Genomic DNA, 19,198 nt, shown 5'->3' on the forward strand with positions numbered 1-19,198 from the left:
GGACGTACCGGACGACTACATAGTATAACCGAATTATATATTATGTGTGAAAAAGTCTTTATAAGGCCCCCCACAGACGGGAGACAAAACTGTTTTGTCTCCGTCGCTCGGTCTATGGGCAGTATCTTCTTAGTAGTTTGTGGTCTATGGCCTAGTATGAAGGTGCGCACACGAGGCGACGCAACTTTTCATACAAATACGAAAGTCGCCGAGCAACTTTGTCGCCCGTATGTGCGCACCCTAAATGCATGTCTCAAAGACTTAAAAAAGTTCAAACTGTCATCTGTCAGTCATTGTCATTTATTATTAAAAACACAAAAATGGATGAAGCTGTTTATCTAAAATACGATGGGAAAAATATTGATATCAAACAAGAAAAACAGGACAACGCCGACAGTTACAAGTATGAATTCGATTCCGGAAGCCAAGACAGCAGTAAGAGCGGTAGCGGAGGTTACCAGCGATGGGCACCTAATTTGAATGGAATCAGAAAAAGTGCATTTACGCCGTACAAATCCGTTCAGTGCACTGCATTGACTAATTTGCAGCGAGGTAACTTGATTTCCTATGTGTCTGTTTATGTAGTTTTTCTGGAAGTTTCTAATGTTTACGTGGTGCGGGCAGGCAATACGCAGGCGCGGGTGACGGAGGTGCCCCAGGCGGACAGCAGCTTCCACACGAAGGCCGGGCGCGGCGAGATCACGCGCGAGGACGTGAAGCTGGAGCCGTACGTGGACATCACGGACGAGCACGGGCTCACGGCGCTGCACTGGGCCGCGAGCTACGGCCAGCTCAACAGCTGTCAAGACCTAGTTTGGTAAGTCTTTGTCTATATGTCCTTTGTTTGTTTTCATCTCAGTTAATTAACTTTCTTTACTAATATCTACATGTTGATAAATTAACAAATTGTGAAGAAAATGAGAGTTGTACATTGTGTTAATAAAATAGAAAAAAGTTTTGTGCAACAAATAGGCTACTTGACCCTTTTTAGGGTTCCGTAGTCAACTAGGAACACTTATAGTTTCGCCATGTCTGTCTGTCCGTCCGTCCATGTCCATCCGGATAATCTCAGTAACCGTAAGCACTAGAAAGCTGAAATTTGGTACTAATATGTATATCGATCATGCCAACAAAGTGCAAAAATAAAAAATGGAAAAAAGTTTTATTAGGGTACCCCCCCCTACATGTAAAGTGGGGGCTGATATTTTTTTTCATTCAAACCCCAACATGTGATATATTGTTGGATAGGTATTTAAAAATGAATAATGGTTTACTAAGATCGTGTTTTTGATAATATTAATATTTTCGGAAATAATCGCTCCTAAAGGAAAAAAAGTGCGTCCCCCCCCCCTCCTCTAACTTTTGAACATAATTTTACAAAATATGAAAAAAATCATAAAAGTAGAACTTTATAAAGACTTTCTAGGAAAATTGTTTTGAACTTGATAGGTTCAGTAGTTTTTGAGAAAAATACGGAAAACTACGGAACCCTACACTGAGCGTGGCCCGACACGCTCTTGGCCGGTTTTTTAAAGATAGTCTTATATAATGAGTCATGTGCAATGCGCGCTGCAACGTAGACGCATTGATGTATTTAATATTTAAATATAAATTGTGAGCTTATTCCACCGTCCCCATTCTACCATCGGACTCTTAGACGCACGGCGGTCTCCACCACTAGTATAATAGCTTCTTCTTTTCTTACGATAGATGATTCTCAGCAGAATAAACCTTATTGTGAACGAGTTGCCTTTGGCTAGTCTTTTCTTCAACGCTAGTAAAAAACAAGCTGGTACTGGAAGGCTTTTCTTCAACGCAAAAACAAGCGATGGATGCGAAGACGGCTGTCCAGATGAATTCGCGTGCGTCGAGTTTCACCATCGATGACATCTGTGAAGCTAAGCAAGTGCTGTGCCAGTCCCTTGGGATTGCCGGCACCTATGTTCCACATCGACGAGGGGATGAAAACGGAGAGAAGACCCTTGAAGATATAAAGAAAATCCTCAGGGAGAATCAAGACCGGATTCCGGAGTTCGTGGCGACGGCGTCGTGTATTCCGGAAAATCTCGACATTAGCAGCTTGTTTAAGCAGATAGCAGGGTGTCCAATTTCTGGAAAGTCATCTGGAAAGTCAGGGAAGCTCATAGTGGTCATGGAAAGTCAGGGAAATGATTTGGAGGTCAGGGAAAAATTTGGCACCAAGAAAAAAAAAAAAAAGTATTGAAAAATTTATATGATTTCTTGGGTTCGCCACATCCATGACAGCAAAGATGGATCCCGGTAGTGATTTTAAGGCAACTTAGAATTGTCTCTTTAGACTTTTTATGACTAGTATAGTGCCTGGCCTCCAACTCAAATTCTAAGTATCTATACGAGGTTCCAAAGCGGAGTTCCTCATAAAGCCAATGGCGCAAAACGTCACATAGAGGCGCAATTTTGTATGAGTCAAAGGAGCATAGGAGGATAATAAACCTGACGATAAGAATCACTTTGAAACCTAAAGGTATGTCGTGGCAAAACACCTAAATGGGCATCTCGACTCTGACAACAGACAAAAAATTTCGCGCTCGCTTCGCTCGCGTTTTCCTCTTTTACATAGATCGTATTTATAAGCTCCAGTCCTCACGATACAGGCTAGACGTAGTGTGAAGGCGACTGTTTGTTCCAAGAAGCTCTTGTATATTTCTATAGTTTATTTTTCTATTATTAACTTAGGCTTTATGTAATGCAAATTTGGAAAATAAAATGTATTGTATTATATTGTATTGTATTTTAGTTCTTGGTCAATACTTCGCGCTCACTACGCTCGAAATCTCGTTTTCATTTCAAGCCTGGTTTCCTGCTCGCTCTGGTACTCAATTTTGTTTGGTATAGTTGCATCTGTAGGGTAAATTATACGGCTATTGCTGAACCAAAGATTTCCTTTGGTAGGATTGGTCCTTAGGGCCCAAGGATGGATTTTCGAAGTGGGGCCACCGTGATTTTTGATGTTAGTTTTTTGAGGTTTTGGTAGCTTCTGCTCTGGAGGAAAATAGGGTCTCAATCTATATAGAGGTATTCATTATGCTACTATTCCAAGTTTGGTACCATATTTGTATGACTTAAGGATGTCAAATACATTATAGGACTCATATGTGCACGAGGAAGATGTTAAACTACGTAAAATTAAAAAAATAAGTAAAGATTACAGTATCTATTTATTAAAAAAAAATCTAAGAAAAAAATCCAAAAAATTGGCACGATGGTTCCTAGGATCCTAGCCCTCGTCTTCCAATACCTCTAAATCCTATTCTATATCATCTTCGATGAGTGCTTCGCGGTCCATTACACTGTAACAAAAAATAAAACAATGATTATCCAACAAAGTTGAAACAAACCAGCAAGAAAACTAAAAGCGAGAGTTATTCAAACACTAATATACCTAGAATTATCGCAGTTGCCATTACAGGTCCTGCATAGGAGTGTGCACGGCATTCTTTTTCGTCTACAAGAACAACGGCCTCTACATCTGTTCAGATTACATCCACATTTTACCAACTCTCGCGCCGCATCCCAGATAATGTGCTGGGTTGTCCATATGAGAGCTGGTAAAATGTGGATGTAAGGTAAGAACAGCTGTAGAGGCCGTTGTTCTTGTAGACGAGAAGGAATGCCATGCACACTCCTATGCAAGACCAGTAATGGCAACTGTGATAATTCTAGGTATATTAGTGTTTGAATAACTGTCACTTTTAGTTTGCTTGCTGGTTTGTTTCAACTTTTTTGGATAATCATTGTTTTATTTTTTGTTACAGTGTAATGGACCGTGAAGCATTCATCGAAGATGATATAGAATTGGATTTAGAGTTATTTGAAGACGAGGGCTAGGATCCTAGGAACCATCGTGCCAATTTTTCGGATTTTTTTGTGTTAGATTTTTTTAAATAAATAGGTACTGTAATCTTTACTTATTTTTTTATTTTACGAAGTTTAACATCTTCCTCGTGCACATATGGGTACTATAATGTATTTGACATCCTTAAGTCATACAAATATGGTACCAACTTGGAATAGTAGCAAAAGTGCATGGTGAATTTATCAATGAGTTCATTTATACTTTTTCCATGCAATTTTGCAGCTCACTGTACGTAATAACTACTATCAGCCCCAGGGACGTATAAAAGGGGAAACATTTTCGCGCTCGCTGCGCTCGCGATATTTTTTTCTGCCATACCATATCCACGGGTGCCGAAACTCAAACTCGCTCTACCCTGATAGAGTGCACGGGCCGGCACTGGTATAGCAAAAAGTAAATTGCGATAACTACCAACTACAGATTTCGTTAATGTCAGTTTTATAAAACCAGAAATTAAAGTTTAATAGTTAACATAGAGGTAAAAAAAAACCGTAGGTATAAAAGTATGAACTGCCTTGCAAATGTTAATATTTAGGTGTCCGTGCCTTCGCTTGAACCACTAATGAGATTAACACCTTCATAACTCGGCCCTAATCGAGTGAATTCCTCGACTAGTAGCGCCATCTGGCGCGCCAGTCAAGTACTAGTGTCGCCCGGTTACCAGCGCTCGGCTGCTTTTTCCTCAGTACGCTTTTGTAACTCGGCCGAGCAACACGTTTACAAAAGCAAATCTTAAAAAGTTCGAGAAATTTACAACATCGAAAAGATTATGATTACTTCTAACTTCGTGATATTCCGCTCGGTGCCTTTGGCCCAGCGACGAGACGCAGTGACCTTCTATAGGCACCGTCATAAGTACGCGGATACATATGCCTCACTCACGTGAGACTGACATGGCGTCGTCCCGTGAGACGACAGACGTCGTCCTGTGAGACGACAGACGTCGTCGTCCCATGAGACGACAGACGTCGTCGTCCCATGAGACGACAGACGTCGTCCTGTGAGACGACAGACGTCGTCCCGTGAGACGACAGACGTCGTCCCGTGAGACGAAAGATGTCGTCCCGTAAGACGATAGACGTTGTCCTGTGTGTGAGACGACAGACGTCGTCCTGTGAGACGACAGATGTCGTCCCGTGAGACAACAGACGTCGTCCCGTGAGACGAAAGACGTCGTCCCGTGAGACGAAAGACGTCGTCCCGTGAGACGACAGGCGTCATCCCGTGAGACGACAGGCGTCGTCCCGTGAGACGACATGAGGTCGTCCAGTGAGATGACATGGCGTAGTCCCGTGAGACGACAAGCGTCGTCAAGTGAGACGACAGGTGTCGTCCCGTTAGACGACATGGCGTCGTGCCGTGACACGACAGGCGTCGTCCAATGAGACGACATTGCATTGTCCCGCGAGACTACAGGGTTGTTCCTGTGTGGTGACATGGAGACGATGAAGAAAATTGACAGCGATGGGACGCAGTGTAAATGCACCGTCATAAAGAATATTAGGGACAAATGCCACGTTCACGTAAGAGGAGACAGAGCGACGTCCCGTGAGACGACATAGGTTCGTCACAAGAGATGTCTTGAAACGACAGATGAGGTCCCATTAGATAACCTGGCCTATGAAAAGATAGGGCCCACGATCCGATAGAGCATCGCCTCGTGATATGACAAAGGAGATCATTCATTATGCTGACATGATTCGTCATTAGAGACAACATGAGTAAAGTTGTGCTGTGCGAAAAAGTACACTGTCATATAAATTGACAAGCGTCGCCCCGTAAAAGGTTAAACTTTGCAGCGACTTGGAATTTGGATTTCGTTGCCCTATGCGATGATTTACGATATCCTGTGAGAACCCATTGGGTTATTACATGCTATGCACTAATTCACTTTTCGTGTCATGAGACGAGCGTTATGATCACGAGGCAAAATGTTGTATTTGTATTCGAATCTCAATGAGATTATGTCGCTTTAACATCTACTTTGCGGTAATTAGCACAACGCTTAACAAAACATACTTTGTATAAGGTATTTCTAAACATATGTACTTCGTAGAAGGTCTTTCGAATCAGAACCACAGCGTACGTGTTAACCTGAGACATACACAATTACACAGTTTAGTCATTGTCTTATTAGACAAAAATCATCACGTGATGGGTTCCCATAAGTGGGTTCGTTTTAGACAGGTAAAGTGAATGACATCAGCGTCGTCTCAATTGCCTAATTAGCTAATACATAATCAGCGTGGTCACCTGACCAACAGATGAATGATTGTGAGGAATGTCCAAATTTCTCTCACTCGTGAATATCTGAACGGCCATAATGATGACGAATGTGTGATCCAATTACTGTAAAGCAACGCTCCGTTATTGCCAACCTAATTTGTCATGTCAACTTTTAGAATGCTCGTCATGATAGAGGTTTATTAGCAGGTTTGACGTTGTAAAAATCCACTTCCACATCTAAAAACGTGTGGGTGGAGCTTCGGTAGCAATTAACTAGCACTTTGTTGCCAGATACTAAGCGAATTAAGAAATATACATAATAGTGATGCTAAACAGAATGAAAAACCACTTTATATAAAAAAAAAAAGGGTAGGCAAAGTGTAAACACGTATTTAAATTTTACTGGCGAATTTTATTTTATTTAAATTAATTTACAACAGTTTAACAATACAAAGAGCTTCAAATGTGTTAATACTTCACCTCAGTGCCACCCACAGCTGTTTTCTCAACATTATTTCTACAAATAAGGACTAAACTGCACAACACTTTCACAACACATACTGCCATGGATCTCCTGTCCCAGCTCCAAAAGGAAGTGAACGGTATGAAAGATCTTTTCAACACTCGTATGGACAGTTTTGAGAACTCAATCTCTACAGAGGCTGTGGCACCACCAGCAGTCCAAGACGACTTCAATAGCTTCAAGGATCTCGTAAAAAAGATGCTTTCAGGCCTGCAGACTCAGTTGGACATAGTCTTTAAGGCATTGGAGGATTTGGAAACTCGGTCGCGGGCTGGAATATTGCTGCTGCATGGAGTCCCGGAAGCTGAGGGTGAAATTGTCCCATCTACGGTACAGGACATTTGTCAAAACAGGCTGCAGCTAAGTGACATCTCTGCTAACTGCTTCATCTCTTGTCACCGACTTGGTAAGAACAAAGTGGCCTCCAAGCCCAGGGCGGTACTTATAAAATTCTCCTGCCCTAAAACGAGGGACGCTGTATGGGCTGCCAAGAAGCATCTTAAAGGTTCCGGTTACACTTTATCAGAGTTCCTAACCAACACTCGGCATGCCGTATTCCTTGAAGCCCGGCGCATCTACGGAGTCAAAGGTAGCTGGACTAGCGATGGCCGGGTTGTTGTCATATGTCCAGATGGCTCGCGACACAAAATTACAACTCTGATGGAGCTCCGTGCACTACCGGTGCCATCGAACGCCCTCGGAGCCGCCCCAGTGACGTCCACTAATAGAGATGAGCAGCTCAGCGGTGTACCCGTGCTGCCTAACGCTGCCAGGAGTACTGCCACCTCGGCGGAGCGCAGGGTCCTTCCAAATCGAGGCTCGCGAAAGTGAAGTCTCGATGTCAGTCGCAATCGACGGCATAGTGTCATTTATTCAACTGTATATGGGTGTTTAACTGCAATGATCTCTTAACTAATATATTTAATTCTTCTGTGTGAGCACTTCTCCCTAATATGTACTCTCAAGGTCAGCCATTCGAAGTTCCGGATATCACGTCACATTTACTTTAACTCTGTACGGCAATTATGTAGGTTAAATGATATTCAATTCTCGAGTAATCTTGTCTGCAGGGTGTTTGTAAGTTTAAGTTGTCACTGTCACCGCCGTCACTGTCAAAATGGTTTGACAATTGCGTTCCGTTTCTCCCCTAGTGTATTTGGTGAAGTGTATAATTTCTCGACTTTTTTCCATCCAATTATTTTAATAAGTAGTTCTTAATTACTGCCCTATTGTTTAAATGCTTTAAGTAATATCCAAATGAATACGATGTACTTTTCTTATGCTTTAATTGACTGTTCAGCTGCTGGCGAGCATTTGAGGTGAATTTACGGAATATAGCTTTAATTTTTTCGTCTTAATTTCTTTTTAGATACGTTTTTCTGCTTGCAAGTGTACATTTTTAGTTTTAGGAATATAATAATAATAATTATTTATATATATAGTTATTTATTTTGTTCTACTTACCGCAGATGTCTGATATTTTGAATACAAGTCTTGATAGCGAGTTTTTTTCACTGTCTTCGTCCAGCACTTACGATTCTTTTAGCGACGCTCCCGATATTCCAGATTTGAATGAGCGGTTACATGACACTTTCGATAACGCGGGGAAGAGTTTCAATATTGTTCACATCAATGCACAAAGTATACCTGCACACTTTCCTGATTTATTAGCCACTTTTGACGTTAAAAACATACACGCAATCCTCATCTCGGAATCGTGGCTTAAGCCCTCTTTGCCGTCAACACTATACCCACTAGCTGGCTACCGTCTACTCCGAAATGACCGAATCGGCACTAGAGATGGTAATGGCGGCAGCATGGTTCGCGGTGGCGGTGTTGCCATATATATTAAAAGCGATATAGCTTGTCAAGTAGTTTCTCAATCTCCCGCAGTCTACTCAAACGCTCCGGAATATCTTTTCCTGGAAGTCATCTTACATCACAGCAAAGTTCTTCTAGGAGTATTTTACAGCCCCTCTTCTATGGTTAATTATTTCGATGCACTTGAGAATGCTCTAGTGGATTTATCGCCTAACTTTGATCATCGTATTATTATGGGGGATTTCAATACGTGTCTCATAAAAAACGATCACCGGTCTCGCAAGCTTAACTCACTGGCATCCTCCCTAAATTTTGAAATCTTACCCCTCGGCCCCACTCACTTTCCACATAATGGTCCTCCCTCCCAACTTGATTTAATTCTTACTTCTTCCGCCGAAATAGTGGCACGGCATGGACAATTTAACGCACCAGCCTTCTCTAATCACGACCTTATTTTCGCTTCTTTCAAAATTCGTCCCCCCAAAAAGCGTCATAAAATAGTGCTGCGCCGAAACCTTCTAGACGTTGACATACAGGCTCTCCAAGATGACCTGCGCATGGCTGATTGGTCAGCCTTACAGTTGGCTGATGATATTGACGTAAAACTGGGGACTTTCAACGACGTATTGCTCGCGATCTTTGATAAGCACGCTCCTCTAAAGCCTACTCGAGTCAAGCACTACCCCGCGCCATGGCTTACAGATGAGATTAAGGCCCTCATGGCGAAGCGGAATCGTGCTCGCGTCAGACTCCGAAATGATCCTTCGTGTGCTAATCAGAGTGCTTACATGACCTTACGCAACCGTTGTAATAAGGCATGTAGAGATGCAAGACGTCGGTATATACACCAGGCAATTGATGACTGTCCCCCCACAAAGCTGTGGAAATTTCTCAAATCTCTTGGGGTGGGCAAAACTCAGCAAGATCCGGTGAGTGGCCTTGACTTAGATGCCATTAATCGACATTTCAGTTCTTCTCCGGTCGAACTTGACTCTTCAGTTAAGCAACGAACTCTCTCCCTTCTAGCCAGTGTTCCTCGACCCGATTCGTCTCTGTTTCAGTTCCGCCCTATTGAACCACAGGAGGTTCTTGCTATTCTGCGAACCATCAAAACTAAAGCCGTCGGAGAAGATGGGTTCAGTCTGGCCATGATCATGTTAGTGGCGGATATTATCGCACCTGTCCTGGCCGAGATCATCAATTTCTCTTTTGCTTCTGGCTCCTTTCCCTCATCTTGGAAACTTGCTATAACGTGATCCCGCTACCAAAGGTCTCTAGTCCGACTTCTTTCTCCCAGTACCGCCCAATCTCTATTCTCCCAATTCTCTCTAAAGTAATTGAACACTATGCCAACAGACTTCTCTCTTCGTTTCTTAACAGACATAATCTCTTTAATCCCTTTCAATCTGGCTTCCGCCCAGGGCATAGTACTGTTTCGGCATTAGTTAAGGTTACTGACGACTTCCGCCTCAACATAGAAAACAAAGAGGTTACAGCTCTGGTTCTCCTAGATTTCAGCAGTGCCTTTAACTCCGTGGATTTTGATATTCTTCTGGCTATTCTTCGTAATTATAACCTATCTCCTTTAACTCTTTCTTGGTTTCGTGACTATCTACTTGGAAGACGCCAACGGGTCATGGTCGATGACACAGTCTCCTCCTGGTGCGATCTGTCAGCGGGAGTGCCGCAGGGCGCTGTGCTATCTCCTTTACTTTTTTCGTTGTTTATCGATGGGATCACGAAGTCTCTTGCTTCGTCTTATCATCTCTATGCAGATGACCTGCAAATCTACTCAGCGGCAAGCATAGACAATTTAGATTTTTTAATAAGCCGAATCAACCGGGATCTCGACTCTATTTGTTCTTGGGCAGCTTCTTTTGGCCTTATGGTTAATGCGAAGAAGTCGCAAGCGATTTTGATTGGGAGTCCTCATTTCATCTCCAAGTTGTCTGAAATGACAGTGCCTGAAATTTTCTTCGATGGAACACTCATTCCTTTCTCTTCTACCGTCAGGAACTTAGGCATTGTCATTGATCAGACTCTCTCGTGGGCACCCCATGTGACTGAAATTAGCAGGCGACTCTTTGCCTCTCTTCACTCGCTTCGACGTCTCCAAAGCTTCCTTCCGTTCCGTACAAAGGTTGTCCTTGCGCAGTCGCTTTTGATTCCACTTCTGGATTATGCGGATATCGCATTTTTGGACCTTACCGAGGAGCTACTTGACAAGCTCGAACGTTTGCAAAATGTGTGCATCAGATACATTTTTAATTTAAGAAAATTTGACCACATCTCTCATTTCCGCTCCCAGCTGGAGTGGCTGCCCATCCGTCGCCGTAGAGACATGCACGTGGTTTCTCTCCTGTATAATGTTTTATTTTCTCCTACTTCCCCTCCCTATCTTTCAGAACGATTTAAATACTTGGCTGACGGTAGCGGGCACCGGCTCCGTTCCAGTGTGAATCTCACTTTGAGTATCCCGCCCCACCAACATAGGTCCTATAATAAATCGTTTACAATCTACGCAGTTAAATTGTGGAACTCCTTGCCTTTATCTCTTCGACAGTGTCAGTCGGTCGCGTCGCTGAAGGCTAATCTAAAAAAGCTTTGGCTCTCTGATGAAGACTAAGGTATTGGATGTATGCGGTTTTGTAGTTGTAGCTTTTATTATGTAAATATATATTTAATTTATATATTATATATTTATGTCATTTGCTATTTGTATAGTTGTATATTATGTATTTATTCGTATATATTGCATGTTAGTGTAAGTTATAATTTATTATTACCTAGAATCCGTTTCCTGCGCCGTTTGTACTGTATGCCTACCATCTCCAATTCTCCCTCAATTGCTCAAAGGTTAACTGGAAGAGATCCCTTAAAGGGATAAGTTCGCCTTTGTACTTATAATAAGCTCTTTTTCCTGTGTGTTGTATTATTTTCTGGTACAATAAAGTGTTTTACTACTACTACTACTATATTACAAAGCCCTTCTTGCCCAATCAGAAAGGGAGAGGGGGCGGCGATGATACCAATGGGGAAAAAAAAAAAAATCCATTAATTTATGCCACTGTTTTACGCTATTCCTAGAGTGCAGATTCTTTTAAATGAACGATTAGAGCTCTAGTCTCATCAACTCACGGGCGTCAATAATTGACGCATGGTCTTGGGTCTTGATACGGCCTTTAGAAATGCAGAAGAACCACTCAGGTACTTAGCAAATGTTGACTATTAGCTACAAAATAACTTACCGCAAAGGAAAATTCTTGTACTAGGCTCATTACTCTGTGAAACCTGGATATTCGTCTGTATTTCAGCAAACTTATAGCTGTCTGGCTGAAACATCCAGTCGGATTAATGGCGGATAATGTTCCAGATCAAAATCAAAATCAAAAAATCAAAAACCAATTCATTTAGAAATAAAAAGCTACAGCTCGGAAAGTTTTCTAAGTACGATATATACATATATGTACTACAAATTGACCTCAAACTGCCGTTAATCGACCAACGGTTAGAATACTCAATCATGCATTATTACTAACGTTAGCTAGACCAAGGTTACAGACAATCCTTGAAGAGGTTAATTACAAAGACAACAAACTCGTACCGGAAATCTGACTCCCAAATATGTACGATATTTTGTGGATAGTTTGGCAAAATGACTTAAAGGATATGTTATTTAGTACAGTAGCATTTTAGTATGCCTTGTTGCATTGTTACTCAGGACGGACTCTCGTCGTAAAAGGATTTGTCGGTTGCCCAGTTCGATGGCGTAATGTTACGAATCCTATGTTTCTATAAATAACTAACGAATTAGATTAAAGAGACGACCGAACAATAATCTCAAACTACAGCGAAGCTAAAGCGAAAGCTTTACAGCGAAGAACTATGGTTTACATCTCTTGACCGAAGTAAATGAAGTTGGTCCTAAACTTAAACAACTACACAAAACAAAGCAAGAAACCATGTAGGTAAATTGTATTCAAAGTGCTTATTTGTTGTATGTGTATGATATATCGAAAACACTTTAAGCTCATTAAAACCAATAGGGCAATACATTTTCCGAGAGAAGCCGATTTTCACAATTTGCTAAGGCACTCTTATGGATAAAATGTTGAAAAGTAGTCACTGAATGTGGAGGCCTGTTTCTGAAATAATAAATTAAACGGAAATTGAAGGATGAATCTCTTTCGATTTTAGACCACAGTTTCCTCTTACAAATAAAGAGGCGCTCGCATCCTAAAATGATCGCCCGCTACTGCGGTATTACTAAAGGTGCGTTTAAACGGCGCGTGTTAGCACGATCTTACGCGAGCCGAGCCGTCCGTGTAGATGCGGCTCGGCTCAATACGAACGCGAGCCTGTGCGTTTACACGGCGCGAGGTAGCACGATCCTACGCGAGCCGAGCCGTCCGTGTAGATACGAACGCGAGCCTGCTCGCGCGGCGTGGCGGCACATCGCGCTGTTGAAGCGCCGTCCGCTTGTCTGTTCTGCAATATGAATAAACAAAAACGCCTTTATGTATTGATTATAGTTAGTAATAATATGACATTTAGAGACTTTATACATCTCTAATTCTATATCAGTGTATTGGCAGGGTGCAAAGCGGGTGGAGGGGGTAGCTAAAACGATCACAGCGCTCACTACGGCCAAAATTGACATCTTAGTCGCTGACTTGCGCTGTCAAATCCATATTGCAGTAAACATTTTCATGTCGTTTTTGAGATAAATTTAATACGGGCCCAGTAAAATTTGTTATGGCGAATTGTAATAACTCCAAGAAAAGTAGCGACTAAATTCTAGCTATTTCCAAGACCGTGGTGGAAACGAAACCACCGTTTAAGTGAATAGTTGCCGTAAGAAGAAAAGTGTCGTCCAATCTCTAAAGTTTTACTTAAAGTGCGTAATCATTTGATACAAGTATTGAATTGAATTTACGGTGAATTTATAGTGCAAATTTTATTGGAGATAGAAAAGCCGACGTGGAAGCCAATCCCAGTTATGTTCGGAAATAATTTTATTTGTTTCCTCATCTGTGCTCCTGTTTACAAATCGAAACGGATTGACGAAAATGCGTAAATATCGAGGTTTCAATGGGAAGAAGGAGCACGAGAACAATAGAAGCAGAAGCAGTCCATCCACTGAAGGCTTATCACATTTTAAATAAAATTCCTGAGAACTTATTTCATCGCATTCATGATTGTATTTGATGTGATATCTGGTAAACCTCCAATATTTTCAAGTAAATGAAACAAGTTTATGTAATGTATATTATAATTAAACGTTATTATAGCTAGTTTGTTTTTATTTTACAATAAACCCTGTACCCTGCAATGATACTTATATAATACCTATAAGTAGTTAGCCTATGAAAATGACAGGATAGCAGTGAACTGATCAACTATTTCAAAAGCCAATGATTTATTTATACTTTATTGCACATAGGTACAAATGGTGTAAAAAGTCTTCAATCTCTAGAAAATGCCCAGCTAGCACCAATTTCTTGTCTTTATTCATCGTCTTAGGTTGGAAAATGATTTCGTGAGCGATGGCACGAAACCCCGTTTTAGTCACCAGTTTGTTAATTTCTCACTGAAAACAACAATTTTAATGTTATTGGCGATAATGTTGTAACCACCGTCGTCCAAAATTGTCTAATATAGTAAAATAACACAAGATTTCATTAATTTTTTCACAATTTTTACTTACTTCTCGCTTAACAGCGGCGACAATATTGTCCATAATGGTCACCTGTCACGTGGCGTGTCGTCGCGCACGGTCCCAATAGCTACTTTGCTTATGATTAATATTTTTAGTTAATATTTCTATTAATTTCATTTGTTTAACTTTAATGAATACTCTGTAATGTTGACATGTAAAAGTGCCCCCGTGGCCTATTTGCTGAATAAATGATTTTGTATTTTGTATTTTTATTTTGACGTAAAATAAGTTAATTACGCATTTTATTGCAATTTTTTTTATTTGCGGATCCGCAGCGCTGGATCCAGCGCTGGCTGCTGGATCCAGCAGACCGGAAAATGCGCTGGATCCAGCTGGATTGATGGATCCCTAGTTCGTTGTGATTCATAGGATTAAGTAGCTTCAATGGCTGACATAGTCTCATGTTATCAATCCTAGCCAAAATTTAAGGAAGTTTTTGGAAAAACAAAGAAAATATCAAATGTTATTCTGAATTATACCCACTTTGCCTACTTTAGTAGGCACACAGGAAAAAGCTTGGGTTAGATAAATACCTTCAGTTTGTACCTGAAAATGTTCCTCCGAGACAAGCAGCTATATCTAAAGCAGATGAAAGCCATACACACTAATACATTGCATTTCATTCGTATTTTAATTACTGTATGATCAAATTTGTCCAGAGCCAAAAGTACTAATATTTATATTTATACCCATGTAAAACAATAATTGTACAATCATTGATATATTGTTGTCTGTATGTTGTACGCCATGAAATTAGCCATAAGTTTTCAACACAACTGTAGTGGGTATACTTATAAACATAATGTGGGTACTTGGGTAAATGCACGATAGTTAATAAACCAGTCATACGCCATCAGCTGTTTGATTTACATCTCGCTCCATACTACATGGTGTCAGGTGTGGTTTTAAAGTGTGTTTTGGTGCATAAAAGTGATTATATTATGTATTTATTGTTTGCGAGACTAACGTCAAGTAAAGTATATAAGAAAGGGTGACAAAAAGGTCGGCGTGTACGCGGCAATTCAGCAGCCAGCGCCGTTGCAACAGGAAGGCAATATGGCTACCAATTGGCGTGAATGGAAAATGTCGTTTGACTATTTCTTGATTGCCTCAGACAAGGCATCGGTTACCGACGCAGAGAAATGCGCATTATTTATGCATGTCATAGGAAAATATGGCCGGGAAATCTATGAGGAGTTAGATGTTGCCGAATCGGAAAAATCTAGTTATGACGTTTTGTGCAAAAAATTTAGTGATTATTGTGATCCTCTAAAAAACGTCAATTATGAAAGACATATGTTTTTTGAGACGTATCGAAATGACATGACTTTTGATAAGTTTTTAGGGGTGTTAAAAGTGAAAAGCAAAAATTGTAGTTTTGACAGTTTGAAAAATAGCCTAATATTAACGCAACTTATACGTGGTTTAAAAGACGTACAAATGAGGGAAAAGCTGCTGGCGAAAACGTCGTTAGGTTTAGAAGAGGCGGTGACTTGGTGTCGAGCGGCAGAACGAGCGGGTCAGCAAGCGGTAGGCTGCAGCATGCAGCTGTGATGTTAAGTTTAAGGGTAGAGAAATTATGATAGAAAGTTTATTTTTTATGTCGGTGTATGAAGAATTTTGTCCAACTCAGTACTATAATTCAATAAAGCTTTGAATCATATCATTGCTCCACTCCATAATTCGAACACATAAAAACGCCGATAAAAAACTTAAAACTCGACTTCCGTTGTCGCGCGCTTTGTACCATCTGTTTAGACGGCGCGTATTAACACGAGCCGAGCCGAAGATGGCGCGCGCGCCTTTGATCCGTGTCGAAAAAACCGACAAGTGATGGATCGCGCGAACTTTGACGAGCCGAGCCGAGCCGCGCCGAGCGTAGCTGTTTAAACGGCGCGTGGCGTGCCGGATCACGAGTCGAGCCAGGCTCGGCTCGCGTTATCGCGCGCCGTTTAAACGCACCTTAACAGAAAATTCCCGTTTATTTCATTTGACAAATGTTTTGTGAATAGGTTTCTGGGGCCTAGAGAGATTAACAGAAGTTGTATATTTACAATTAACTTTTGGAACTCAATTAGCGCGTTGTAGGATCGATACACATTTCCGCAGTTGCTTACTAAGCGCCATTTATATATTTGTCAGTAACAGAGGAGACGCCACAACTTATTCAAAAACGGTTCATAAGGTCAGAGGATGAGTCCCAGTCCCAATTGAATTTAGTATAAGGAACTAGAAATATGATGTTTATAACATTACTGTGCTTATGACTTAATTTAGAAGACTTCGGACTCATAATATACCTGACATACAAGAATGTTAGGACACTCATAAAAGGGAGCGCAGATTCTAGGCAAAATGGGTTTCTAGTGGTAACAGAAAACTTAAAATTATTGCCGTTTAAATAGATATTGATGAACTATATTTATCAGAAGTAAGGTCTTGAAACCTAAATGAAAAATGAAAGCTTAGCGCTTAAGGTACGCAGTACTTATAGCTACGATATTTTGACCTATTGGTCTCTAATGATAGGCAAGTGTAAATACCATCATCGTCCGTGGCGCTACATGCTACAGCCGTGCGCACGTACGACTTTTAAGAAAATTCTAATTATATGCCATACGATAAATAAATAATTGTTATCTCGGTATAATTGTACAATCAGGTATTACCCTACATAACAGTTGCATCTTGTTTATGGGAAGTCCCGCTGCATATGGAGTTTGGGAAATAAGCAAGAATACAGTAAATATTAACCCGTATGTTTATGTGTATACATCAGTTTATAAAGAACGTGAGACATTTATATTATTCGCACAAAAGAACAATATAGAGTATATTGATTTGCAATTTGGTGATAAATTACGAAAGTTCCGAAAAGAAAACTATTTCTTATCTTAAGCTGATGACTGAATTTTAATTATAAATGGGTAAACGTACATCATTAACGACATTAACCCTTATTTGAAGATTTATCTGTCGTCTTACATTCTTATTAGAATATCGAAATGGACTAAAGAGCCATAAGTCGTAATGTTTTAGAATTACTAGCTCACGAATCGTACAATTTTGCCTTTATAAATTCGGCTAGTCAGCACATAAGTCATAAAAATGATAAGCCTAAAAATATATGCGTCACATATAATTATTCAAACACAAATTAAATATTTCAAATATCGAAAAAAGCATACTAGCTAGACATAGTAAAAGACTAAATAAAGTTGACGCGTACAGTGTAGAGAGGATTCCCGCATTAACATTCATGTATATTCATGGAAGTATCAAAGTCAATTTAATTAGAAATGATTGCCTTCATTTGATCTTCGCCTAAGTATGTGTGACTCATTAGATCATTGTTTCGTTTCAATCGCTTGTATCCCAAAGCTTTTTGCTCAGTTGACCCATTTTAATTTAATAGGAAAAATTTGCATAGTTTCCGTTCTCGTTAAGACTTTGAGTAGGAGCTTACCTTTTATTATATGGATCGTTAGCTAATCATGGCCATGGTATTGTCAACTCAGTCAGAAGCCGAAAATGTATTATCATCTTATTTGCAGTTTTGCTACCAGTCCAGCAGTAACGCATACATTATCGTGATGTGGGTATACATTACAAATTAACATATGATAGCGTGCAATTTCTTCCAACTCAAGCGTCCATTTCAATTGTTTTGACAAATGTATATTTCATATACAGAATTCATAATACATTATGCAATGGGAAATGTTGACATTTGGCAGTGGGCTATGTAAGACAATGTTTAAGCTATGTCAATATTGCTTATTACTCAGTATGCTAACAATAATATGTGCATATTCGGAGATACATATAGGCGCATTACTTATGGTACAGTAATCAATTTACATTAAAAATAAAAATTTCAACATAATGTCATAATGCTCATGGCAGTGCTATGATATAATTGTGTATTATAGTTACATGATATAATTATAGTTATCTTAAGCAGAAGAAGACTAGTATCTTGGTGAATTTATAAGACAAAAAACATGTATATGAACTTGTTCTGACTAGGGACTGTTGTAAGGGAAACGTGAGACAAATTTTGCCGACGTTGATGTAACACCCATTGATGAAGGGGAAGTTCTTCAGAATTTGGGTTGCTACAGATATTTTCTCACAAAAATGTTATTGAAATAACAGGTTTTATTTCCGTAAATATTGTAATACCGATCTATTAACTACTGGCTTCCTGTCGGTTTTATGTTATACATAAATTAAGTGATTCACCACCATCATAGAGTCATAATGGATAACTGTGCTGTGCTGTGTGGAGTTAGTTTCAACTCATGAAACCTTAGTGGCTAAATTTTGAAACATCCCTTTGTATACCTTCCTATTTCTTATTATGACATTTCTGTATAAATAAAGTATATCAGTCACAGTACGCCCTAACCAGCGCCGGCAGAGGTTTAAACACGTCTCATTAGTGGTTCAAGCGAAGGCACGGACACCTAAATAGAACCGTTTTTCCCCCGAAGGGTAAAAAACGGATATTTAGGTTCCTGCCGAAGCTTGAACCACCCTTAAGGGCCTTGCCGGCTAAAGGTACTGAGGAAAAAGTAGCCGAGCGCTGGTAACCGGGCGACACTAGTACTTGACTGGCGCGCCAGATGGCGCTACTAGTCGAGGAATTCACTCGATTAGGGCCGAGTTATGAAGGTGTTAATCTCATTAGTGGTTCAAGCTTCGGCAGGAACCTAAATATCCGTTTTTTACCCTTCGGGGGAAAAACGGTTCTATTTCGTACTTTACGTACGTGAAAAAACAAACATATTCTAGAAAAAAAACTCGTGTGACAGACGGACAGACAGACGCACGAGTGAACCTATAACGGTTCCGTTTAAAAAAAAAAATGCTTTTTTCAGGTTTTTTTTTTCAAGACTAAAAACCGACAACCCTGAGCAAAAGTGCTAAAAATGTCATCATAGAATGAAAATTTGGTCAGGGAAATTTTATTAAATGGTCATGGAAAGTCAGGGAAAAGCCAGGGATTTTT

At 40.3% G+C, this 19,198-nt stretch overlaps 1 protein-coding gene across 1 annotated transcript in view; it reads left to right on the top strand.

Moving 5' to 3' along the window:
- The first annotated feature begins 292 nt into the window (after positions 1 to 292).
- The window catches only part of LOC125230823 (DNA-binding protein RFXANK), a 28,315-nt gene continuing 9,409 nt past the window's right edge, over positions 293 to 19,198 (top strand). Inside the window, exons 1-2 of the mRNA XM_048136052.1 lie at positions 293 to 552; positions 625 to 817. Of these exons, the coding sequence (XP_047992009.1) occupies positions 321 to 552; positions 625 to 817 (425 nt within the window). The 5' untranslated portion in view covers positions 293 to 320. The remainder of the gene's footprint in view (positions 553 to 624; positions 818 to 19,198) is intronic.

The sequence above is a fragment of the Leguminivora glycinivorella genome, chromosome 11 (genome assembly GCF_023078275.1).
Source record: "Leguminivora glycinivorella isolate SPB_JAAS2020 chromosome 11, LegGlyc_1.1, whole genome shotgun sequence".
Lineage (NCBI taxonomy): Eukaryota > Metazoa > Arthropoda > Insecta > Lepidoptera > Tortricidae > Leguminivora > Leguminivora glycinivorella.